Source organism: Musa acuminata, chromosome BXJ1-8, assembly GCF_036884655.1.
Source record: "Musa acuminata AAA Group cultivar baxijiao chromosome BXJ1-8, Cavendish_Baxijiao_AAA, whole genome shotgun sequence".
Classification (NCBI taxonomy): domain Eukaryota; kingdom Viridiplantae; phylum Streptophyta; class Magnoliopsida; order Zingiberales; family Musaceae; genus Musa; species Musa acuminata.
Window position 1 is genome coordinate 19,330,426 of NC_088334.1, and position 27,075 is coordinate 19,357,500.

The 27,075-nt window shown below is 36.8% G+C and overlaps 2 protein-coding genes across 2 annotated transcripts in view; both read left to right on the forward strand.

Annotated features, from left to right (window-relative positions):
* The window catches only part of LOC135587662 (clathrin heavy chain 1-like), a 33,347-nt gene extending 19,924 nt beyond the window's left edge, over positions 1–13,423 (forward strand). The window contains exons 11-30 of the mRNA XM_065079300.1: positions 5,698–5,814; positions 6,044–6,241; positions 6,391–6,507; positions 6,711–6,770; positions 7,004–7,090; positions 7,271–7,354; positions 7,432–7,566; positions 7,646–7,708; positions 7,828–7,932; positions 8,007–8,119; positions 8,211–8,463; positions 8,570–8,706; positions 8,792–9,070; positions 9,170–10,172; positions 10,291–10,776; positions 10,924–11,094; positions 11,176–11,361; positions 12,454–12,576; positions 12,702–12,812; positions 12,896–13,423. Of these exons, the coding sequence (XP_064935372.1) occupies positions 5,698–5,814; positions 6,044–6,241; positions 6,391–6,507; positions 6,711–6,770; positions 7,004–7,090; positions 7,271–7,354; positions 7,432–7,566; positions 7,646–7,708; positions 7,828–7,932; positions 8,007–8,119; positions 8,211–8,463; positions 8,570–8,706; positions 8,792–9,070; positions 9,170–10,172; positions 10,291–10,776; positions 10,924–11,094; positions 11,176–11,361; positions 12,454–12,576; positions 12,702–12,812; positions 12,896–13,057 (3,990 nt within the window). The 3' untranslated portion in view covers positions 13,058–13,423. The remainder of the gene's footprint in view (positions 1–5,697; positions 5,815–6,043; positions 6,242–6,390; positions 6,508–6,710; positions 6,771–7,003; positions 7,091–7,270; positions 7,355–7,431; positions 7,567–7,645; positions 7,709–7,827; positions 7,933–8,006; positions 8,120–8,210; positions 8,464–8,569; positions 8,707–8,791; positions 9,071–9,169; positions 10,173–10,290; positions 10,777–10,923; positions 11,095–11,175; positions 11,362–12,453; positions 12,577–12,701; positions 12,813–12,895) is intronic.
* A 786-nt stretch (positions 13,424–14,209) lies between these two features.
* On the forward strand, positions 14,210–23,299 carry LOC103973587 (BAG family molecular chaperone regulator 4). The gene is made up of 4 exons (XM_009388204.3): positions 14,210–14,733; positions 14,839–15,095; positions 15,170–15,316; positions 22,910–23,299. The coding sequence occupies exons 1-4, from the start codon at positions 14,556–14,558 to the stop codon at positions 23,042–23,044; spliced, it is 717 nt and encodes a 238-aa protein (XP_009386479.3). The 5' UTR covers positions 14,210–14,555; the 3' UTR covers positions 23,045–23,299.
* The last annotated feature ends 3,776 nt before the right edge of the window (positions 23,300–27,075 follow it).

Genomic DNA, 27,075 nt, shown 5'->3' on the forward strand with positions numbered 1-27,075 from the left:
TCACTAATTTCATTGTAATCTTCAATGATTTTTCATTACATGAAAAACTAAGAAAATTAAAAAAAAGGATGTTAAATCTACTAAGTACTAATCATATAGAAACAAAAGGACTCTTAATTCATCTTTATCATAGCTTCTTTTTTTGCCTTTTAAGTCAAATTTAGATCAGTGATTTAAAAAGCGTTAGGCGTCAAGGTCCTAAAATGTCCAAGGCACTAGGCGCATGCTTAGACACTCACCCGAGCGAAGCGAGACGTTTTGAAATATTTAAAGATAAAAAATATATAATATAAATGATAAATATGATTATATAAATAAAAAATATAATATTAAATTAAAAAATTTAAAGTTCCAAGTCATATTATCTATCTTCTAATAACAAAAATGTCAAAATACTCAACAAGTTAAAACAATAAAATTTTATATCAAATTCAATCATCATCATAATCAACATCGTCATTATCAAACATATCATCATCTTTCTCTTTCTCTTGTTCATCTTCATCAAAATAGGTTTTCTTCTCTTCGATAATGGTAGAAGATGAACTTGAGGCTTTTGCACTCATTTTTATCTTTGTCATTTCCCTTGTTTATGTTTGTAATTATCCAACACTTGAGACTCTTACCACATCTGCCCATGTTAAGCTGTCATTTTCAAATATAAGCTCATCTTCAATATCTTGTAAGTTTTTACTCATTTTTCTCATCAACTACTCATTTGAATCATCAATGTCTTGTTATAAGATTGGATCAATGTTATTTTGCAAATCATGACGATTCTTCAATGCTTGATTATACTTTATATAAACTAGATTATGTAATTATTGATTCTCTTATCGATTTCTTCTCTTTGTGTGAATTTGTCCTGTTATATAATTTTGAAATATATTAATACATCTATTTAAAAAAGAATAGATTAATTGAAACAAAAATATTCTGTGATCCTTGCAAGCTTAAAGACATTTCGGTTTTACTTACAACCCGTAGCATTACAAGTCAAACTAAGAATTTTGATAGTTAATTATTGTATGTTTGGGGTGAAATTTCCAAATAGACTCCACCATTCAGTTACAAAATTTATTTTATTAATACCAATAAGAAATTAATTATATAAATTTATAAATACCTAGGGATGTAGTTGTCCTAGATTGAATTGCCATTGTAATTCTAAAAAGTCTATCAACATTCTTATATAAAGATAATTCACGTATGATCTTATCTTGCACCTAAGGCTTGGAACCAATCTTGCAATGCACTTATATAACCCATTTACAACTTCTGCATTAAATTTAATGGAGATGTTCTTATAAAAGAATTTTGATTTGAACATCTTACTGCATGTAATGGACGATGAAATTGACAATTCTATCTTTTGTCAATGATTACAAATATTCTTTTATACTTTTTTTCATTTCCATCAGAAGATTTTTGAATCGTCTCCTTTGCTCCATCCATAGGCTCATAAATATATCTTATTGTAGGTTTCTTTTTATAATCTACTAATTGAAGGACTCGAACAAGAGGGTCCATTACCTTTAATATATAAACTATAAGATTTCAAAAGGACGACATTAAGATGATATCACTGGCCCTTTTGTCTTTTGTTTTTTTAGCTCATTTGCTTATCACTTATATCTCCGAGGTAAACATGTTTCTTAGGTTGTGTTTTCGACGTAGCACGCTTTGTAATGTCAAGACGTAGTAAATCGGGTGGCACCATATCCCTACTAATTCCTTTTGATTGTGAATTCTCTCATCATATTCAAAGCCCTTGTATAATTATATAGAAATCCAACGATAAAGATTGTCCTTTCTAAAGTATTATTGATGTTAGGAATCTTTTTAATATCCTCTAACATTAAATCAATGCTATATGCCACACAAAGTCTAATATAAGTGGTCTTTTTGTTTCAAGTAATTTACCTAAGACAAATGATAACAAAATTGATAAGACTTAGGAGTCACATAGTTCTTCCATTCAAATTGGAGATAGAGTAATTAAAAGATTAAAAAATTCAAAATATAAATCTTATCAGCTAATACATAGTTGCTTTCATTGTCGGGTATAACTTAGAGTTGGACGATATTTTGTTTATCAATTTCTTTCATAAACTTGTCAAGCAACTCATATATCTTTTCTTCATATTTCATAATAGATAAAGCATCTATTGACTTTACAAACATGGTTCCTAAAGAATAATTGACTATAAAATTAATTATAGTTATATTTCTCTTGTCGGTCCAAACATTTGACATAATAAAGCAACTATGCTTTATCTATGATTCTTTGTGGTCTTAATAAGTCATTTGTATAATCCAACTTTTTTTTTAGTAATGGAACTCACAACTCATAATAGCTTGGAGGTTTTAAACCCTCATCATATCTTCTAATAGTTTCAATTATCACTTTAAAACTGTTTAAACGATAAGAACTAAGGGGAAGGCCAACCTGATAAAAGAAGCAAGCAATGTACTAAATTGTTTTTCTCCTCATTTCGTTATCACAAGCATTACTTATATTTGTTTTTCTTAATTTTGCTCTTGCTTGCCCTTGTTTCTTCTGTGATCCTTGATATATATATATATATATATATATATAAGTCTATCAGTCTCTTTTTATCCTTCTTAACAATCATGACTTCTTTTTATTTTTTGTCATATACTCTTTTTTTCACTTGGATTGACACTTTCTGAATAATCGTCTTCTTCATCATGTTTAATATGTTCAACATTAACCTCGAGTAAAATCCTATAAGATTTATTCTTTTGCATCATTTTTTTCAGTTATATAAGCCAACAACTCTTCTTTTATATCAGGTGGACACTTCTTGCATGCTGATGCATTCTTGAAGTTCTCTACTTGATGTTGCTTCGCATGAAAAATACCTTCTCTAGTAATTTTATCACAAAAGATGCAAGTAACTACATTATGATCTTTAGGATCCTTTAGATAATTGTATTTTCTAGCAGGATCCTTTCTTGAATTTTTTGATGAATCTTTTGAATTGCTTTGTACACTTGTTATTAATCTTGAAACCCTAATAACAATTCTAAATAAATAGAGATTAGTAGTGCGAAAATCTAAATAGGGACTATTATATGATAACAGTAGTTTACAATCTACTGTTAACAATATTTAATCTACTATTAATAGTAGTTAGAGAGGAGAAAATAGTCACCAACGGTGGAAAGCGGGGAAGGAGAGGGCGACGGTGATGGAGGAACTTTCGGATGACGGCGGTTGTGAAAGAAGCTGCAGACGATAGTAGCAGTGGTAGAGGAAGCTTCGAACAACAATAGTAGCAGAGAAAGCTTCGGATGACAGCGGCGACAAAGGAAGTTATGAATGGTAGCAACAACAAAGGAGAAAGCTTTGGATGGTGACATTGGTGGTGGCGGAAGCTGTGACATGTGTCCGTCGGTGGCAGAGGAAGCTACAGTCCTCTCCCTCGATGGTGGAAGGAATTGCACACGGAAGTAAAAGCGACGAAGGGAACTGCGTGCAAAAGCTAGACCTTTAGATGCGTCCGTCGACGGTAAAGGAAGTGTCGGTCTTGTACGTTAGTGGTGGAGGTAGTGGCAGAGGAAGCGTCGGCGGTGGAGGCAACAATTGCATTAGGGTTTATGGCTCGAGGTCGTGCGGGGGAGCGACGGTGGGTTTTGCAAGTATAGTAACATTATGTAACTTAATTGGTTTAATCGAAGCAACTAGCTACTATTCAATCGAACCAGACTTAATAGTATGGTGCGATTGCATTGTTTCAATTGGGCACTTGCCCGAGGCACTTGGCGCTTGGGTTCAGGCGAGTGCCCAAGTGTCGCTTCACTGAAGTGCGTCACCTGGTGAATCCATGAGACGCTTTGTCACGGACTTAGTTGGTTTTGCCTAAGTCATGCGGTACCCTTGTGTGTTCGTCGGCAAAGGGTCAGCCTTTCCAAAATATCTTATGATCCCTTAAGGATCTACAAAAGAGAAGATGGGTTAGAGAAAATGTTTCACTCTGGATCCACAAGCAGCCATTTCATGCAACACTTGATAGGTAATGCAAATTATAAACATGAACTTCGCAAACTTTGAACAGTCGTGTAACAAAGAGTCCAAGGTGCTCCGCGATGGCCAAAAGTCCCTACAAGTGCCCATATGACACTGTAGTGGAACAAGGTAGCGAACCGGCCTTAGACAATACCCCAAAAACTCATCCAACCATTTGCCACCCAAGTAGCTTCTGGGTGCTATACTGGCTGACACTTTGCACACTCTACAGAGCTAGAAAACCTCCAAAATGACTATCTAGATTGGCTTGTTTCTGAGCAGTTTTGCCTCTGCGTGATGACTGCACACAACTTACGTTTATAAGCTTGAAATGGCCACTAAAGCCAACCAACCTAGTGCTGTCAAGCCTACTGCAAGCCCTCTACATGTTGTGCAAAGTATGAACAAGTTCTACATTAAAATAACTGACTTTGTGCATTTCATTAATGGAAACTTGAATTACTTTTTGTTTTTAATGGATCAAAATCAAGTTCTACATTATCTTGTTTAATGAAGATTCTAAATTTTAATTGTCTCAGAGTTTCTTTCTGGTAACATTGAGCATATATCAGAATTCACAAAATTTTTATCTAATTTTTCCTACCGCTTAGTTTGACACACCTTGTTGCTTATGTGCAATTTTAACCGTAAAGTATGGACATTGGTGGGAGTCTTTTTTCCTTAAAGATATTAATGTCAGCTTAAGCTAACTTTAGAAGTTCCATTTCATGGCCTGAAGTACTTAAATACTTCATTTTCTGTTAAAATTTCACTGTTGGTTTGCAATATTTTTCAACTGGATACCTGAACTATAATGATCTATCCTTGCACTTAATGAAATCATGTCTTGGGATGTGCATTGTTTTGGTACTTATAAAAAAAATAAATCTGTTACAGAATTTCCCTCACTAAAATCATTGAAACAACGAACCAATCGTGCTGGGTATTGAGAGAGGTACTGGGTAGGCAGATAGTGATGGACAATAGGCTAGCGGCAGTAGGTCATGCAGCTGACTAGCGCATGAGGTAGCTGAGTGCGAGTGGAAGAGAAATCATGTGAGAGAACGAGGGAGGGATGGTTTGTGGTCCAATTCATGCCCAGACTGGTAAATATGGCTGGTATATAACGACTAGGCAGTCTGTGTCTTGGTTCATGCAGTGTGTCTTGGTTCCTGCTTGGACCGGTAAATACGAAATGAAACAGTATGTGTGCAAGTTTATCCTTTCAGGCAAAATAACAAATCTTGCTTACACACTTCTGCATTGTATTTTGTATTGGATCTATGCCTAATTGTTGACGAATGAAAACATTTCTTTTTGTATATTTTCTATATTTTTTAGTAACTATATACATCGATCTCAACATTCACATCTTTGTGATATAAATTTTTTGTACATATTACTTCTTATTTGCCTAACATTCCGATCTGTAAAGCTTATAAAATTCTCTTAATTGCTTCTATGTAGGAACAGTTTGTGTCCTTAGTTCTTATGTTTGTCATAAATAGGTATTGTGGCATACTGTTATGTTTTAGATTGATCTGTTGCCTGAGATAATTAGGATGAGCATTGCCTTTTTTGTTATTTATTTGCTGGATCATTTTCACCTCATTTGAAAACTGGTTACAAGATCTACTTATCAATTACTTCTTCTATGTATCCAGGTTGTGCAGAGGTTCCAAGAACTATTTTCCCAGACAAAATACAAGGAGGCTGCAGAACTTGCTGCGGAATCACCACAAGGTATTCTTCGAACTCCAGAGACCGTTGCAAAGTTTCAGGTAATGACACTTTCATTGGTGTATATTTTTTCTGCATCATAATTAGAGCTTCTATGCTGCTCTGTTTGTGTAGAAATACATGGTTTACATGTGAAGCGATTTCTTAACTTGAGTTACTTCTGTCACTTCGTTGCGAAAGAAGTTATATTTTCAATTTTCCTTGCACTTCTCATGTGCCCTCTTGTTCGGGACAACTCATTGTTCACTTTTTCTTCTCTATTGTCTTCAGAGTGTTCCAGTCCAAGCTGGGCAAACACCTCCACTGTTGCAGTACTTTGGAACATTGTTAACAAAAGGCAAGCTTAATGCTTTTGAGTCTTTAGAATTATCTCGCCTTGTTGTGAACCAGAACAAGAAGAATCTACTGGAAAATTGGTTGGCTGAAGACAAGCTTGAGTGCAGTGAAGAGCTTGGGGATCTTGTCAAGGTAAGTGATGTACTACAGAGGCATCATAGACATACTTAATAATGTTGATGTACTTTATTAGCCAATATCACAAAATACACTTTACTAGTCATTATTATATCAGAGATTAAAACTGTTGTGTTGATCATCTAGAACTGTTATTGCTTTAGACTGTGGACAATGATCTTGCACTTAAGATCTATATAAAAGCAAGGGCTACTCCGAAAGTTGTTGCTGCTTTTGCAGAACGAAGGGAGTTTGACAAGATTCTTATATACTCAAAGCAGGTAATTTCCCAAATTGCTCTCCAAGATACCCAATTAGACAACCATCTTTTTTTTCTTGGGACATCTTTATTGGTATGAGGACTGAATCTCACTCTTGCACATTCTTACATATTGATTCACCTGCAACAATGACTATTTCCTTTAGCAAGATTTTCACCTCAAAATTCTGGAGCCCCCTATGGTAAATCTTTCCTTGATTGCAGGTTGGCTACACACCGGATTATCTTTTCCTTCTGCAGACCATTTTGAGGTCAGATCCTCAGGTAAGAGCTTGTTTTTCATGATGGGTGAATACACCTAAATTTCATATATAGTTTTGATGTTGCAATATAATATTAATATGTTACTGATTTGTTTGATTTGTCGTTTGTTTTAAAGTTGCTCTATGGCTTACACTGTTAGCCTCCTTTTATCACTATTTGGAAATCCATCTGTTTCATTCATCTTTTTTATAACATTCTGTCACAAAATCTTCATTCAATAAATTTTCTTTCAGGGAGCAGTTAATTTTGCTCTTATGATGTCACAAATGGATGGAGGCTGTCCAGTAGATTACAATACAATCACTGATCTTTTTCTTCAGGTTCGGATAATTTCTTCTCTAAATAGAACATTGAATGGAGATGAAAAGTTTTTTATTTTTTCAATTATCGGGAATGCAGTATGACCCTATTAGTCAGGTTTTGTTGATTGATTTTTTTCTTATGAAATCTCTTTTTGGCTGGTAAATGAGTTTGACTTTTCTTGGTTATGCTTTTGGTAGAGAAATATGATTCGGGAAGCAACAGCATTCCTGTTAGATGTCTTGAAGCCAAATCTACCAGAGCATGCTTTTCTTCAAACTAAGGTATGATATTTTCAAAGTTAAAGTTGCATTCTTTTTCATCCATGGTCATCAGTCTAACATTTTCTTTTCTGTTGCAGGTTTTAGAGATTAATTTGGTGACGTATCCAAATGTTGCAGATGCTATTTTGGCTAATGGAATGTTCAGTCATTATGATCGACCTCGGATTGCTCAACTATGTGAAAAGGCTGGCCTATATGTCCGAGCCCTTCAGGTGCAATAATCTTCGGAAAATATTTGCAACTAAGTTTTTTATGTAGTATATTATTAATCAATCATACTATATGCTGCAGCATTACAGTGAGTTACCTGATATTAAACGTGTTATTGTGAACACTCATGCCATTGAGCCACAGGTATGTTTGGTTGCATCATTTTATCTGATTAGCTATTATTTGTAATGGATTAGATATTATGACAATTGCTGATGGCTACAGCGGAAAAAAATCAGATATTAAGAAGTAACTCACTGCAGGCACTTGTCGAGTTCTTTGGGACCCTTTCCAGGGAATGGGCATTGGAGTGCATGAAAGACCTTTTACTGGTCAATTTGAGAGGGAACCTTCAGATAATTGTGCAGGTGTTTTTTTTTTCTGATTCCAGAAATACATTGGTTTGCCTATCTTATGTTTATAACATCTAGGTCTTTTGCAGACTGCTAAAGAATATTCTGAGCAGTTAGGTGTAGATGCATGCATAAAACTGTTTGAGCAATTTAAGTCCTATGAAGGTCTTTACTTCTTCTTGGGATTTTATTTAAGTTCCAGGTAAACTTTCAGACAAATGTTCAGGATGAGTATAAACCCTTGATAAGAATATTGATATTTTGTCTTTTTTATTTTTATGGGAATAAAACAGTGAGGATCCTGATATACACTTCAAGTACATTGAGGCTGCAGCAAAAACTGGACAGTTAAAGGAAGTTGAACGTGTAACACGGGAATCTAACTTCTATGATCCTGAAAAAACAAAGAATTTCCTGATGGAAGCCAAACTTCCAGATGCAAGGCCCTTGATCAATGTTTGTGACCGTTTTGGTTTTGTTCCAGATTTGACCCACTATTTATATACAAACAACATGCTTCGGTATATTGAAGGCTATGTTCAAAAAGTAAGATTTTCTTTTCTAACTGGATGCTAATTTTCTGTTGCAGCAATCCATTCATCTTTTGTATTCAGCATCCGATTCATCGCTAATTTGGTTGTTATATTTATAGGTAAATCCAGGAAATGCCCCTTTGGTTGTTGGGCAGCTGCTAGATGATGAATGTCCTGAAGATTTCATTAAAGGTCTGATTCTTTCTGTCCGTTCTCTCCTGCCAGTTGAGCCTCTTGTGGCTGAATGTGAGAAGAGGTATAGAGCATTATACCTTATTATGCTCTTAGAAACAATTTCCTTTTTTCAACAAATACCACCTCTAACATCTTATGTAAAACAGGAATCGCCTACGACTGCTCACACAATTTTTGGAACATCTTGTCAGTGAGGGGAGCCAAGATGTGCATGTTCATAATGCTCTGGGAAAGATAATCATAGACAGCAATAACAATCCAGAGCATTTTCTAACTACTAACCCATACTATGATTCACGTGTTGTTGGTAAATATTGTGAAAAGCGGGACCCTACTCTTGCAGTTGTTGCATACAGACGAGGCCAGTGTGATGATGAACTTATAAATGTCACTAACAAAAACTCACTGTTCAAACTGCAAGCAAGGTATTTCTTGCATTTTGTTTAAATTTAACCTTGTTAGAAGCTTTTCCTTTCTAACTACTCTAGTCCATTTAGATGATCATTTATCTTCTTTGTTGACAGATATGTCGTTGAGAGGATGGATGCTGATCTGTGGGAGAAAGTTCTTCACCCCGAAAATGAATACAGAAGACAACTTATTGATCAAGTTGTTTCTACTGCGTTGCCTGAGAGCAAGAGCCCAGAGCAAGTCTCTGCTGCTGTTAAAGCCTTCATGACAGCTGATCTTCCACATGAACTTATTGAACTACTAGAGAAGATTGTGCTACAAAATTCTGCCTTTAGTGGGAATTTCAATCTGCAAAACCTACTGATTTTGACAGCTATTAAAGCTGATCCACCGAGAGTAATGGATTACATTAATAGATTAGACAATTTTGATGGCCCAGCAGTTGGGGAGGTTGCAGTTGAAGCACAGCTGTATGAGGAAGCATTCGCCATTTTCAAGAAATTCAACTTAAATGTGCAGGCTGTCAATGTTCTCCTGGACAACATCCAAAGCATAGAGCGGGCTGTAGAATTTGCCTTCCGTGTTGAGGAAGATGCTGTGTGGAGCCAGGTTGCAAAAGCTCAGTTGCGGCAAGGGTTAGTGAGTGATGCAATCGAGTCCTTCATTCGTGCAGATGATGAAACCCAGTTCCTCGATGTTATTCGAGCTGCTGAAGATGCTAATGTTTACCATGACTTGGTGAAATACTTGTTGATGGTGAGGCAAAAGGTTAAAGAGCCAAAAGTGGATGGTGAACTGATCTTTGCATATGCTAAGATTGATAGGCTCGGTGAAATTGAGGAGTTCATTCTCATGCCAAATGTTGCTAATCTTCAAAACGTCGGCGACCGCTTATTTGATGATGCCCTTTATGAAGCTGCTAAGATCATATTTGCTTTCATTTCAAACTGGGCAAAATTGGCTATTACACTTGTTAAGCTGAAGCAATTCCAGGGTGCTGTTGATGCAGCTCGCAAGGCAAATAGCTCAAAGACATGGAAGGAAGTCTGTTTTGCTTGTGTAGATGCTGAGGAGTTCCGCTTGGCACAAATATGTGGTCTGAATGTAATTATTCAGGTAATGCTTTTAAAAATTTGATGGAACAATTTTGACACTAATTGTTTTTTACCTGGTCACTTAGATGGTTTTATATTCTATAGGTTAAACTGCATAAGATATATGTTTTTTCTTCTAGGTGGATGACTTGGAAGAGGTCAGTGACTATTATCAGAACAAAGGTTGCTTTAACGAGTTAATTTCTCTCATGGAAAGTGGCCTTGGTTTAGAACGTGCACACATGGGCATCTTTACAGAGTTGGGGGTCTTATATGCTAGATATAGGCCGGAGAAACTTATGGAGCACATTAAACTTTTCTCGACTCGTTTGAACATTCCCAAGCTTATCCGTGTTTGTGATGAGCAACAACACTGGAAAGAACTAACCTATTTGTATATACAATATGATGAATTTGACAATGCTGCAACAACTATCATGAACCATTCTCCAGATGCATGGGATCATATGCAGTTTAAAGATGTTATTGTCAAAGTTGCAAATGTTGAACTCTATTACAAGGCTGTGCATTTCTACCTGCAAGAACATCCTGATCTCATTAATGATGTTCTACATGTGCTTGCGCTTCGTGTGGACCACACTCGTGTTGTAGATATCATGCGGAAGGTGCAATCTTGTCCTTGAATCCCCTAATTTCATTTAATTATGTTTGAGAACAGCTGAATGAAGTTGTTTTGTATTTGCTGAGAGTGTAATTAGTTTACTACAAAAAAACTTGACATATTTTGAATATCCAACAATTTCTTGCTTCAGGCTGGTCACTTGCATCTTGTGAAGCCATATATGGTTGCAGTTCAAAGTAACAATGTAGCTGCTGTTAATGAAGCACTAAATGAAATTTATGTTGAGGAGGAAGACTATGATAGATTACGTGAATCAGTTGACTTGCATGATAACTTTGATCAGATAGGCCTTGCACAGAGGGTAAAGTTGTTGTTATTGCTACTTTTCTATTAAATTATTATGCTTACGAATATTCTTGTAATTAGTGTCTTGTTTTACTAGATTGAAAAGCATGAGCTTCTTGAGATGAGGAGGATTGCAGCATATATATATAAGAAAGCTGGAAGATGGAAGCAGTCCATTGTGCTGTCCAAGAAGGACAACCTGTACAAAGATGCAATGGAGACGTGTTCACAGTCTGGTGACCGTGAACTTTCCGAAGAACTGCTCGTTTTTTTTATCGAACAGGTAAGGTCTTGATGTGTCATATTAATTTCCTATGAGTCTCTTTATAAGGTGTTCTGTATCCATTTGATTTATGTTCAAGTATATGATCTCTAAGGATACTTTTGTATTCTAAGAGATACCCAAGAATTAGAAGTATTATCTTATTCTATTTAGTTATTGTGGAAATGGAACTTGGGTGTTTGTTTTGTTTTTTAATATACTTCTTACTTCATGCAAAATGTTTCAGTAGTTAAGTTGGTATTTGATGTTTGGTATTTTGAGTTTGAATTGATTGTTCTATCTTATTCTAGTGGTTTCTGCTTTAACATTTAGAACATTGGTGCATTATTTCTTCTCTTAGATCCATCTTTACTACTTCAGATGTTGTGTAATTTTGCCACAGTGCATCTTGAAGTGATATATTAAATCATTATGTTGTGAATCATTGTATAGCATTGAATGAATATCAAGGTTCACATTTGAAACTGTGCTCCATGTAAGCCCAAAATGGTGCTATAGGATGCTCAATTCGTGAAGCTGCTGTGGGTGGCCTAGTGCATGAGTATCCTTCAAAGCATAGGCTATTCTGTGTCAAATTTGATAAAACTGTTTTGGAAATTTAGTCTGTGTGGTAACTAGCATCAAACTTTTTTGAAGCAGCACATAGAAGCACATAACTACTGGTTTATATTTTACCAGTGAAGTTACATTTTTATTGTTGATTTTAAATCAATCACCAGTTTAAACAAAACACAGATACTTGTACAATACAATAAAAAAGGAAATCTGTTTTCAGTTGCTTTTCATCTTGCACCTTCATCATAAACTGAACAGTAATTACCGTGCTCTGCATATCTCGAAAGTTGTAAAAGGTGAAATAAGCAAACTTTGAATACTATAAATCATGAAGATCAGAATTGTTTTTGGTTTTCCTCTATAATGCATGTTTCATGATTTTTCACCTTAAGCACCTTTTAGTTTACAAATTTAGAAGGAAACAAATGTAACCAGGTCATCTTTCTGTGCTAGTCCTGAAGGTATAGCTTTTTCTAAGTAAGTCTATTTATCTTCATTCTCTAGAAGACATCTGAGTTTCTGGAAAATGTGTTGCAGGGAAAGAAGGAATGCTTTGCTTCATGTCTTTTCATTTGTTATGAATTGATCCGTCCTGATGTTGCCCTTGAGCTGGCTTGGATGAACAATATGATTGACTTTGCTTTCCCATATCTCTTGCAGGTGATTTGTCAATTGTCTTTCTAGTTAATATAAATATCTATATAAATGTTTTATTGTATAATCGTCTTTCTACTTACAATACCGTGATAATTGTTTTATCATGGTAACATATTGGAAATATGCAGTTTATTCGAGAGTACACTAGTAAAGTTGACGAACTTGTAAAATATAAGATTGAGGCACAAAACGAAGTGAAATCTAAAGAAAAGGAAGAGAAGGATTTGGTTGCACAGCAGGTATTTAATGTTCATTCCCTGTTGGTCCTGGATTAAAATTTGTAGATTTTCTGTCATAGTAACGAGACTTTTCTTTTGTGCAGAATATGTATGCACAGTTGCTGCCTCTTGCTTTACCAGCTCCATCAATGCCTGGTATGGGAGGACCGAATGCAGGTGGACCTTACGCGGCTCCAGCTCCAATGGCTGGCATGGGAATGCCTCCAATGCCGCCATTTGGCATGCCTCCGATGGGAAGCTACTGAGAAGTTTTTTTGGGTTGGCACAGCTTGTAATGCGGGGAGAGTTTGGATGTTTCAGTGTTTTCTGATGGTGCAGTGGATCAAAAGCTATTAGAGACTCTGGTCTTCTTGGTGCTCATGTTAATGTTCGTCATACTTTCATATTCTTTTACTAGCAGTGGCTTTGGTCACCGGAGGCCGAACAGAGGATTTTGTATGGTCTAACACTATAAAGTTGGGAAGGTGGTGCCCAGGCTTGAGATGCAGTAGCTCATGTATAGGTTCTCTTGATGCCCGAGTAAACCATTCTGGGTGTGTTTATATCAATCAGATCTTGATTAGATTTATTGGACAACCCAATTATAAATTATATGTTCCGATTGACTGTAAGTTATGGTGTTTAATTGACTGGAGAATCCAGGAATGTTTTTCCGGGCAAAGTTAGGAAAAGGATCTCAGGAGAAGTTTGTTTTGTTCTCTTCTATAATATTAGATCAAAACTAGATCGTGCATACCCACCCAAAAGACCATCTTATTTGCAGCTTGGATTTTTGACAAGATAAGATTATATATATATATATATATATATCTGCCAGCCCAACAGACAAAAGGAACAGAAGAGGAAACCGAGGTGAGGACAAAAGTAATGGAAAAAAAGAATGTGGGACAAGAAACACGTGAGGGGTGGGAGGAGGAGCACATAAACTGACGTAATTAGTTCAAAAGAAAAGAACTGAACGATGACCGATTCAATAAAAAAGGATTCGACTGATGAATTCTACATGCGTGCCGATGTTATTTAACTTTTGTTTTCATCCAAATGACAAAAAAAAAAAAAAAAAAAAAGGATCCCTCGTGTAAAAACGAGGACCATTGATATTTTTCTGATAAATTATTCATTTCTTTTTTTATAATAGGTTAAAGACGAGTTTGATTAAGAACAAAAACAATATTAGTTTAGTAGTAACAATTCCGGTTTAAAAGATGATAGTAAGATCCGAGATAGAAATATCATCTTTATTATTTACTAATTGGACGCTTGATAGGATTAGGGTGAATCTGACCGACATATTATTTTGGATTGATAATAGCCATGCGTTTATACCCCTTCTTCTTCTACCATGTGAAGGCAATTCACCTAATCATATAACTCATCTATTTCTCCCAAATCCCCCCACCTCTGCCCATGACCTCCCAACCAACAAATCCACCCAACATCAACTGAATCTAATATGAAAAAAAAAGAGATCTATCATTGATTCCACCATCTCTTAACCCATACATTCCCATCCGCTCTTCCTCCATTAACACGAAATGTGGAGCCTTTGAGGGACTGTCCCCCTCCCTGGCAAAAGCTGTCGCTCACTGTCGACCTCCACCTCGTGCCTTCCTCTCTGCTTGCTTCTGTTGTGGGAAAGGAAGCCTTTCACATCTCTCGCCCGACCCCAACCACTGCAGCCTCACCAACCCCGTTCCTTTTCTCCACCGTTCCCCTTGCTTCGTCTCTCTCGCTGGTTAAAGGATGAAGAGGAAGGAGGGCGAGAGCAGCGAGGGGATAGCGTGGGAGCTCCGCCCCGGAGGGATGCTGGTGCAGACGAGGAGCGACGCGGCTGGCGGGCCCGGCGGACCCCTCGTCAAGATCAGGGTCTCCCGTGGCTCCTGCCAGCATGAGGTCTCCATCCCTTCCCAAACCACCTTCGGTACATTCTTGCTCCTTTCTGCTCTTGTTTGGTAGATTTCGTTGCCATTTTTTTTTATCTTTCTGTTATTTTATCGTGTATTTTGTTGGTGGTGGTGTTGATAAGGGGAATTGAAGAAGGTGCTTGCTCCGGAGACTGGCCTGGAGCCTCAAGAACAGAGGCTGTTGTTTCGGGGCAAGGAAAAGGATGATGATGAGCGCTTGCACATGGCGGGGGTCAAGGACATGTCCAAGGTGGTCCTCCTGGAGGATCCCGCGAGCAAGGAGCGGAAGCTCGAACAGACGAAGCGGGATCAGGGGATCGTGAGGGCGTGTGAAGCGGTCGCGCTTGTCAGAGCCGAGGTGGATAAGCTCGCCGTGAAGGTCGGTGGCTACCCTTTGATATTGGAAATCTGCTGATTGCTGTTTGGATTCTAACTGATTGACTTATGATGTAGGTGTCGACATTGGAGGCTTCTGTGCACGCGGGCACGAAAGCTGCAGACAAAGAGTTTGTCGTTTTGACTGAGTTGCTCATGGTGCAATTGCTGAAACTGGACAGCATCGAGGCTGAGGGGGAAGCCAAAATGCAGAGGAAGTTTGAGGTACTGTCGAGATATACTGTCGAGATATATATATATATATATATATATATATATATATATATATACATATAATCTTTTTCATTCTAAGATAGGTTGGATGGTCGACTGATTGAAGTTGTTGGCAAAATTATCTTTTTCCGCTCCTTTGATTACATGCCTCTGCTGTAGAGAGATTTGTTTCAGGAACTTACTGATTCCTTCCCATCTTTTTATGATGCATGTGAGTCATGATTAGTGAATAGAAAGGGCCAAAGATTCCAATATATTCTTTGATCAAGAAAAAAAATACATGTATTAGTCTGTATATGTGACTTATAAAGTTGGGCTAACTGAAATGGAGCATCTCATCATTAGTTCATAATGCAAACTTTAGTGAAAGTGTTTGGTGCATTCCAAGGCTCTTAATATTGTAAGTTTATAAAAAAAAATTCAATCACTACAAAGAAGAGGGAGGGAAAGAGAAGGTGGGAATGGAAAGGGGCAAAGAGTAGGACAGAGAGATTGGAGTTGAAATTGTTAGCATCAACGAGATGAGCATTAGAGAGACAAAAGAGGGGATAACTAGCAGATGCTGTCAGGAAGGGGGGAAAGGGGAATGAGAGTTCAGATTTCTTAACATGGGAACCAGTAAAACCTACCAGTTAAATGAGGTTGGACTTGATTTTCTGAGACATTAGTTTGAGTTCAGACTGTGCCAGCATTTGGCAGTCCCAGGTTGACCCATAAAAATTCAGACCAAACCCAAAAGAAAATAGATTGGTCTTAGGTAGGCCTCGAGTTATCCTGCCCAAGTCGAAGCTCTAGTTACTCCATGGCAGAAAAAGACACTTGTTTTCCTCTGAATATGAGCTGAAGCAAGGTTGATGGCCATGTTTGTAATGATATAGAGTTAAGTGATAGTATGACATTTATAGTTTTTATTTTTCATTGTTTCTGGTTAAGACCTTTTCATTTTACTGTTATCCCACTCTATTTTTTCTTCTGTGTGGCATCTTACTGATCTGTGGTTACCGGTAATAGGTTTGTAATATTATTTTCAAAATTTGGTGAGTTTTCTTTGTGTTTTTTCCATATTCTTTTTAAACTGCAGCTTTTCAAATTTAAAAGGATTAAAATTTTCAATATAATGAAGGTAGAAGCATGGTGATTTTTTTCAACCGAAGAGTTTCTTTCTTTGTTTCTTTTGTTCTCTTTTGTTTCCTTCTTAGTGTGAAAATTATCATATTTCCAAGAATTAGTTTTTCAAATGTTGAAGTATAAGCACAGTGATTTGTTTTTTCAACTTAAACATTAAGCTAACACTTCATTTCTCATAAGATACTATCATATTTTGAGGCTTCATGTTGAAATTCAACCTGTACATCAGATACTATCATATTTTGAGGCTTCATGTTGCAATTCAACCTGTACATCTTTCTAAAGCACAAATAACAACTCATTTTCTCTAGACCAAGCTTAAGATGGTAGAAGTTAATGAGTTAAAACATACTCGACAACAACAATAACAACAAATTATAATCTTCCAATTATTATTTGGTGTCACTTACATAGATCTTCTCCCACCGTTGAGTTTTCTATATTACAACATCTCTAGTTAAATCAATAGCCTTCAATTCTATTATCTTTTCTTGAAAGCCTTCAGGTCTTCCTCTATCTTTTATTGACCAGTAATCCTAATCAACCCAAATAGTTTAATTACATCATCGATATATCTCTTATAAAACATGTTTAAAGTATGGTTTGAAATATCGTACTGTACTGCTCAATACATACCGATCTGATAGAGAATCGGTATGAGTGATACATCGGTACACCTTGGTGTTCCATGTGTCGGTATCAAGGTTTGTGATTTCGAATCGTATCGCTCGGTACACCGATATGCGGACCACTCGCTATCGGGTGGTTCGCTTGATATTGCCTCGTATTGGACGATACGGGGCTGTTTTGAGTGGTAACGATCAAAATTTTGATCATTACCGCCTGCTACTGGGTGGTATCAGCCTAGCTACAGCAAGGCTGAGGGAGAAGCGTCAAAGAAGGAAGAAGAAGGAGATGACATTCGAAGAAGAGGGAGAATCGGGTGAACCTCGGTGCGAACTTGTTTCCACACCCTTTCTTGGTCTCGATTCGGCGTTGCCCTTGCTTGACGATCTTGATCCAGGAGGTAACGGCGAGGAGAGTCTTAAAGAGGAGGATTTGGAGGCGTGGGGATCAGGGGAGGCGACGGCTAGAGCAGCGGAAGAGGCGGTCTCCTTCATCGCCTCGTCTGCGACTCTACGGCCTTTTGATTCGTGGCGTTCTTCACCAAAGGCCGGATCTGTGGCCTTCGTTGCGTTTTTCGTCGATGGCTGGAGACAACACGATGAGGAGAAGAGGAGGAGGCGATGTCGCCAAGGCTGCATATACTTTCTTATATATATATATATATATATTAGCCAAATCGCTCAGTATGCCCTGGTGTATCGCTCGCTACACTGTATTGTATCGTACCGAGAAAAACTCGGTACACCGGTACAGTACGAAATTTCAATCCTTAGTCGGTATGTACTGTGTCGACAACTGATCGGTATACCGATATGGTATTGTCTTTTGAACCTTGGTTTAAACCATGTTGATGGTTTTTCCTTATTTTATTTTTTTTGTTGAGGTTCTATTTAATTGTTTGCAGATAAATAACAGTTCTTATTCTATTATTTCTATTCACCTTCTACATCCATATCTATATTCTTATCTCATTACATTGACTTTTTGTAAATGATATCCATTTTTTAACAGTCTAATAAACCTACCCATAAAGCATGACCAATCTTACCATGTCTTATAAAATTAGTTTCTGTTTAATTTAAGAGTAACACATCAATCACATGAAACATTTAACATCATTCTCTACTTTTACCCACCTAGCTAATTACCTTGTGAATAATGTCTTCATCAGTATCTTCTTCTTCTTATTGAATAATTGATCTAAGATGTCTAAAATTAATTACCTGAATTTTTTCTTCATTCATCGGCTATATCATATTTTCTTAATATTGTTATAATGAAATTTCATATCTTCCGTCATAATATTAATTTAAAACCTTCTTTAAACTCCATATCATTCACAAACACTTTTTTATCATCCTTTATGGATTTTATATTATCTAAATCTCTACTCTTCTTTTTCTCTCTCATGTAATTGATAAAAATTCTTTTCTCAATGATCCTTAATATACCATAAGAACTGTTATAAGCCTTGTAGTTCCCGAAACCTTCTAACTTATTTTATTGGCCTTTTCTTAGCTATTACGTATCTTTGAAAATTTTCCTCAAAATACATTTTTATTAAAATTTAAAGCATGGTTGGACGTATCATTCAAAATGGTACAAAATGGGTGGTACTTAGCTTCTTGATTTGCCCTGACCCGAAGATATTGAGTAAAAAAAAATTGAAATCTAGATCATTATTTGTGTTCTGGAATAAAAAAATCAACACTCTAGCAAGTACAAAAAGAAACATAAGAATAGACAACCACAAAATTGACTATTATTTATATGCAGGCATGGCATCCTTGTGAATCAAAATTGTGCCACTATGAAGACATTTGACTCCTTTGATTTTCTGTTCACAAAGAGGGAGCAAGGACCACCTTATCATGTTCCAAGATAGATAACTTATGTGTTCTTGTTTTCATCTCATGTACCTTGGTGATCTGTACCCTAGGTTACATAGAATTGTATTGGTCATCTTAAAGTACAAGACCCGCTAACTTAAATTGTGGTTGTCCCTCTGATGTGAGACCATTTGGTGACTGACCATATTTAGCTCACCTAATTAGTTAGGATATCAAGTGGTTTCTAAGTTTCTACTTTAATGTAATATACCTATTTGGATCTGATCATATTTCTCATTACCTGATCCTCTATTGTTTTTTTTTTGTATTCATAATCCACTCTTTTCTTCTAAATCCTTGAGGTTCATCTTCTGCCTCCCTTTTTCCTTAAATTCCCTTCTGTTTTCCTTTATATTCTGTGTCTGAGTTGCTATGCATTTAGGTCCTAAACCCTGAATCAAACACAAGCAGCCAATTGATTGGGTTGGTCAGAATCTATTGAGTGAGAAAAAATAAGGACCCAGATCCAATCTTTTTCTTGGCAGGTTTCAATTGTTCAACACATTCAATCAAATATGGCAACTCTTTTCATACTATCGATTGTTCAACAAATACCAGTAAAATTGTATTCAACTAGATTGGAGCTTCTCGCTCTTGTTGACTGATGCAGACCCTTGAACAAGCTCTTAAATAATCATTTGCCTAGGCTTAGAGTTCCTCAGATGCTTTTGGTAAAAATGGGCGAAAGGGAGTGAACAAAACAAGGATAATTCTTTACTAGCATTCCTTGGACATGTCATTGTCTTGAGAGAGAGTGACCCATGTTGAGTATCTATATGAACCTACATTCTGCTTTTTGTTTATGGTCCCTTCTACTTTACCCTTGATTTTTTTTCATGGAAAACTGCTTGTTACTTGCTTTATCAAATTATGAATTAGCACTGAAGTAAACGAGCATAAGAAAATATGTGAATAAACCCACCTACTGACACCTCCATATTTGTGTAAAATGGCATTTTGATGGTACGTCTTGTGCTTCTTTCACATCTATAAAACCTGATTAATCATCTAGTAGTGATTATTATATTGCACTGAGGAAATTTGTGATTATTATATTGTAACATCTTTTCTAGACTTGTCTGATCAATTTGGGTCACATAGATCGATTCATTCTTGTGTCTTGAACCAATTTAAAGTCATTTTCATAATCAAATAAGCTTAACATATCTTCTAGACTTTTGAACTTCTATTTCACTTGGTTATGACATACCCTTTTGTGCCTTCTCTTCTTGTTAAATTATAATTGAGTACATGTTATATGTCAGTTTATACTTGAGAGCTACTGGTGAATCTAGGTGACCATTCTTGAACAGAAGTTGAGTGCTACCCTAATCAGGACAATAATTTGCAGTCTGGGAACCAACTAGAAGCCTAATCTAATCCCTTTTCTTGATATAAGTATTTTGGCATCAGTATCTATGGGGAAGAACTTTCAAGCCTTAAAACCTAAGCTTTATTTGTTTGATCATAATGATCATACATATGAATCTACATAAATGGAATTGAACTAATAATCTAGAGGAATATGTTGCTTTTTTTCAAACATCACCTAATACCAAATTCTTAAAGCAATTAGGATTTTTAAACTTGTATTGGATGTCATAGGGTTGAATTATGAATAAAGTTATAGGAGTAAAGATAAGATATGGGTGGAACAATTTTGGAGAGTTCAAAATTAATCGAAAAAGAATTACAACGTGAATCTTTTCATATTCCTTGTGCAATAATAATCATACGTTCATAATTTCAGGTATGTTTCAGAAGTTAGAATCATATAATATAATTTACATGCAACTAGTCTTTTGTTTTTGGGTTAAGATCCATTTTAGCCCTTGTGATTTTGGTCATGAACCACTTAAGCCCTTATAGTTTACTCGTGTCTAAAATAACCTATATAATTTAAAAAAACGTAGCATATAAGTCCCTCATATCAAGTCTAAGTTAATAGACGTTAGAGTCTGCTTATGTTGCATGTTGACTCATAATAAATCATTAATATAATGACACGTATAATTTAAGTTTAAAAAATGGTTAAGATCCATTTTAGCCTCTATGGTTTTGGCTATGGACCACTTAAGCCCTTATAGTTTATTCGTGTCTAAAATAACTCCTATATTTTAAAAAACGTAGTATATAAGCCTTTTCCGTCAAGTCTGAGTTAACATACGTAAGAGTTTACTTACGTGGCATGCTGACTCACAGTAAACCATTAATATAATGACACATGTAACTTAAGTTTTAAAAAAAACTGAGACCACAATTAATGGCGGGAGGAGGCGTCGTCGTGGAAGCGACCACCAACAGCAGCACCGAGCCGCTGCTGCCTAGTAGGGCATCGTACACATGTAGCCTCTCCCATGTTAACGACGAATTCAGTAGCTTCCAGTCCTATCTCAGGTGGATGTGCGTCGACCAGTCCGTTGCTAGGCACACGGTGGTCTCCTGGTCCTTCTTCCTCCTCCTAGGCGTCTTCGTCCCCATCGCCTCCCATATCGTTCTCTCTTGCCCCGCACCCGTCGTGCTTATGACGTGGTGGTCTAGCTCTCTCTTACTTCTGACTCTAGCCTCTCTTACCTCTATCTCTTCTCCTTCATTCGTTGCTTTCTCTTCCTCGACAAGATGGACCTTAACCCTTTTAAAAACTTAAATTATATGTGTCATTATATTAATAGTTTATTGTGAGTCAGCATGCCACGTAAGCAGAATCTAACGTTTGTTAACTCAGATTTGATGAGAGGGGTTTATATGTTACGTTTTTAAACATGTAGAGGTTATTTTAAACACAAGTAAATCATAAGGGCTTAAATGGTCCATGGCCAAAATCACGGGAGCTAAAATGAATTTTAACCCTTTTAAAACTTAAATTACATGTGTCATTATATTAATGGTTTATTATGAGTTAGCATGCAACGTAAGCAGACTCTAACGTCTGTTAACTCAGACTTGATGGGAGGGGCTTATATGTTACTTTTTTGAAAATGTATAGGTTATTTTAGACACGAATAAACCATAAGGGCTTAAGTGGTCTATAATTAAAACCATAGGGGCTAAAATGAACCTTATCCCTTTAATTTTTTATTTGAGGATTCAATGGTTTCCATAGAATTGTGATTTAAAGGGCAAAACAACAATTGTAGATGCTTTAGAAGGTGAATATACATATGAGGTGGCTCTGTCAAGGATCTGTTGTTATCCTTATGATACCTCCTGGGATCGTGCTCATCTAGACACAAGTAGCAAGAGCATTGATATCTTGTCACGGGAACTTGTTTACAAGATCTGTTTTTATTGTTGAAATAACAATGGCTTGTGAATATGATTTTTAGAAGTCAATTTTATATCAAGTGGTATGTTTGATTGGAGTTCTACCCATAATTAATATGTTTCACTCAAAAGAGTGTTCAGGACTTGCATTGGCATCTAAAACTTTGTAGAGAAGTGGTATTCAAGATGAGAAGATCTTTGTCTGCATTGGGCTGTAATCTGGGGGAGTCGAGAAATAGATGTCAAGTAGTCATTGGAGTTGTTATTGGAAAAAATGGTGAAGCACAATTGGTAACTTTGCTTTAGAAGCTGAGATATAAGTAAGCAAAGATGAACTCCTTCATTTGCTTTTCTTGCAGATGATATAGCCAAAAATCATAGGAAGCATAACTTCTTTACATTGACTCATGTGGTCATCTCTGTCAACATCTGGTTTTCTATATCTGCACCATGTCTACAAAAGCTTGAAGTACTCTAGCACTATTGTATGTGCACCATGGCTTGTTATGATACTATAACCAATTGCTGATGACAATATTTTATGTCGAGTGGGAAAATATTCTTAGCAACACTATTTAAGAAATCGGTACAAAATATCCTGTATTGATACTCTGGTTGATTACTGTAAAGACATCATTATACATGTCTCAGTTTCCATTTCAAAATTCTTTCTCAGGTTCATCGTATACAGAACTTTGTGGAGACTCTTGACTTACTAAAAACAAGAAACTCCAACCCTTTCGGCAACAGCAGCAATGCTGTTTCGGTGACAACTCGATGGGAGACATTTGAATCTGGGTTGGGCACCTGAACACACCTCATTCAAAGGCATCATCTACCACAATTACCAATGATTGGGAAAACTTCGACTAGCGTATACTCTATACTATACTAGAAGACCAAATTATCCATGTCGTTGTTTGTCATCATTCCTATTTCTGTCATCTGTTTTTTCATGTGAATGACTTTACGAGTTTTTTCACAAACAAACTGTTTTCGGATGACCAAGAAAAATGTTGTGACTCGATGCATTTCGTAATATTTTTTATCAGCTTCTATGTTTCAACATACTGTTTTCGAATGACCAAGAAAATTGTTGCAACTTTATGCATTTTGTAATATTTTTTGTCAGCTTCAATGTTTCAACATATCGAATTGGCATTGTTTTGGTTGCGATTTTGTATCGAGTCCTGAATGCTCTTCCAAATGTATGCCTCCACTTCATGGACATCCTTAGTGGTTTAGAAACGCTAATGATGAACAGGATACTGGATGAGTTGCTTCAGGAACATATTGGAGGGGTCAAGAGGAGCAAAAGGCCTTGTAAATACTGCACATTATGAGCCTTCAGGATGTAATTGCGTTTGGTTTCATGCTTTTAATGCTAATTATATATAATTCATAAGGGAGTTGATCTGTGGTTCAATATACTATGATGTTTCCCTCGAGTAGTATGTAGCTCTGAGAGAAGTTGCTAAAACATCACTCTGCTGCTGTAGTGCAAAATGCATCTTGGTCTTCGGGAATTTTTTTTTGTTTTTTTGACGCTTTTAATGTTGAACGCTTCGATTCTCTCCTCGTAGATTTTGATTAACAAATGTAGCAAATGAAAGCTGAAAAAATATTGAATATTAACCTTTCACTTCACCTTATCCCGTTTCATACATAAGAAAGAAATAATTAATCTATGGATACAATGAGTTTACGTTTGAACTTTAAATAAAGGTTACAATGTGACTTGACTTAGTGTTGATTCTATCAAATGAACTTTTTCGCAGCAGGACAAGCCTTGTGGATATATAATTGATGTATAGTTGGACAGTCACAATGATAAAAATCTGAACATTTTCGGTCCACGCCCACTTAAAATTAAGTTTGAGTATCCTTAAAGTGAATGAGATTGAGCACCGCTAATCAATCGAGTATGGTTATGGATGTTCTATTGTACGATTCCTATTCCTAATAAATATCCAAGTTGGATTTAGGTTTAGATGTCTGTCTAGATATTTAGTCAAGTATATGCTTGGATGTGATCGAATTTCTCAAGAACACTAAATGACATTGGTTTGAATTTTTTGGATGCTTGTCTATCCTAACCCATGCGTATCGTATTTGGATATCCTTTTAATCGGGTGAGTTGAAATCTGATGTAAGATAATTATATTATGAGAACAAATAGAATGGCCATCACCCAATCCGATTCTTGTAAAACCACATGGGGGTGCTGCTTTCTAAATCTCAAGGCTAAATTGCGGTGGTAAGATCACATGCCGCAGGTGCTCCCTCCCTCCCTCGGTAGCTGCGTAGATCCAACCGTGAGATCTCACACTTGAGCATGTGCTGTAACTTACCTAACTAACATGGTAAGATCTCATGCCTTCATGTGGCGATTGCATACATCTTGATGGATTCGATGAGATCACAACGATAATCTAAATGACCCCTTGGTAGCCCAAATTATGCAACATGTCCCTTTGCTATCCGGATTGAGTCACATCGCCCCTTTTCTTTGAGGCGTTTGGGTGCCGAGCAGAGGAAGCATCGTCCTTAACCCTTGTAAATACTGGGTCGATCGACTTTCATCCCTCACAATCGCGTACGATTTGGACTTCCTTAGATCTTACACATGGCAACTAAATCTCAAGGCCCGAGATATCTTCTTCCTCCTCCAATAACTTCTTAGAATCAGATGGGTTGCTGATCCCATTACCGCCTTTGGTGCCATCAACAACGGAGTCTTCTTCCTTGAGGGAGTCGAGTTGGTTGCTCTAACGGAGACTACCCTTTCGAAAGCAAATCCACATGGCGGTAGGGCTCTCCCTCCTCTGACAGGAGATCTATAATATCCTAGCTAAGTTCGAGCTAATTATTACTCAATCAATCAGGTGACCGATCATATGAGTCGAGACTTTGCTTCTCCCTTTACTTTTTTTTTTCATCGAGGCTTTCTACTTTTGGAAGTTCTCATTCACTCAAATAATATCAAATTCTTGACGCTTTCACCCTAATGTTCAATGGAGACCATGCTATTGGTATGTTATAGTGTGTGCTTCATGGGGTTGCCATATATCCTCTTTGCCCGACCTAGCTATTGAGTCAAGGGGATTACGCCCTTTTGCAAGGGTTTAAAAAAGATATTTTTATTTATTTATTTAAGGAACGGGTGGTCAATTAACTTGAATTAGTCTACTTGAAAGTTTTTCAATGCCGCCCCTATGTTACATGGGTCGAAAAAGGAGATTTTCATCCAATTGCTCTTGCCCTATTTGAGTCCCTTATCATTCTTTAGAAGAGTGAGTAGTGGCTCATGCAAGCATGAGTTAGTCCTCCACCTCATAGTAAGGTGTTGGACTTCTATCTTTTTGTTGTTTTGTCAACTGGAGTTGACTCGCATACTTTCTTGCATATATGGATCTCTAAGATAGTATATTCAAAATAAATCTCGTGGGCACGAAGACAAAGACGGTGAACTTGTGCCCCTCTTCATGAGCGATGTAAGAAGAAGTAATCGAGCAGGAGCATTATCACTTGATGTTGCAGGCTCAAGCCCCTACAAGGTCTTAAGTTAAGCATAAGCACCCCCCTGGCTCCTCTTACTCCTTCGCTACCTCCCCCACCTGCGTTAACCTCTGATCTGGTTCCCCTCACCCTTGTTGAATCCTAGATTTTGAAGACAAAATTAATTGATGAGTTTATAATCTAATTAGTGTTTGAGAAAAGTGATGTAGGACTAACTTCGATCATGGAAATATAAATTGATTGAAGTAGAAGAATCAAACGTTAGGCCAGAGTCAGAGATCGGGCATCGGGCTAGAAAGATTGGGCATTACGTCATGATCGGATGTTACAGGAGTTAACATACCGATGGATCCGGCAATATGTTGAACGAAAGCATGATATGCCGGGAGTTTGGATGAACCAATGACATGCTGGACAACACAGAATTCATGTTGTGTAATCGTTTATGTCTTGATCGTCTTAGTTTAGGTTTTAATTGAGTTGATTTTAGATATAACCATGCCAACTCAATTAGGGGCCCATTGGACCTAAATGAAGGTTAATTTGGGCTTATTGGAAAGCCCATTTGGTGACCTACAATTGGGTCAAGTGGTGGCACCACTAGACCAATCACCTATGAGCTGGAACATACAAAATGTATGTTCCCGGAAGACCTAACGGTGGTACCACTAGTGTTAGATAATGGTACTACCCAGATTAGCGATAGTACCACCAGAACATAATCTTCGAGACTATGTCAAGCGATGATACCGCTTAGACTGATAGTGGTACTGGTAGTGCTCAATGCTATAAGCGGTGGTATAGCCCAACAATGGCGGTAGTACCATCAGTACCCCAAAAACCTGAGGATGAGATTTGTTGGCTTCATTTTTGAAGCCATTTGGGGTCTAGAAATATCCACACATTCTTGCTTAAGATAGTAAGAAAAGAGCATGAAAAAACTTGTGATTTTAAGTGTACAAACTCTATTGAAAGTCTTGAGTTTCTTCCTACTCAATTTTCTAAGTCTTTTTACAAGAGTTGTGAGGACTACTTATAAGAAGATTTATAAAGGTTTCCTTCTAAACCTATGAAAAAGAGAAAAATGTTGTAACAAGAGTGGTTAATCTTTGCTCATTGAAAGAAGATTGTTAGTGAAAGCTAATGGCATCGACGAAGGAGGAATCAGAAGTGGACGTAGGTCGCAATGACCGAACTACTATAAATTTGGTATGCATTTCCTTTATGCATTTCATTCTTATTGCTTATTGATTTAGTTGCTCACTACTTTTACTCATATTTCAAGTTAAACATATTTTCGATATGAGTTTCATCGAATGAAAA

Bases quoted from the DNA above. Each gene is read 5' to 3' on its own strand.
- LOC103973587 (XM_009388204.3), top strand. From the start codon at position 14,556: ATGAAGAGGAAGGAGGGCGAGAGCAGCGAGGGGATAGCGTGGGAGCTC. The intron at 14,734-14,838 runs GTACATTCTTGC...GGTGTTGATAAG, and splicing joins CCCTTCCCAAACCACCTTCG to GGGAATTGAAGAAGGTGCTT. The intron at 15,317-22,909 runs GTACTGTCGAGA...ATTCTTTCTCAG, and splicing joins AAATGCAGAGGAAGTTTGAG to GTTCATCGTATACAGAACTT.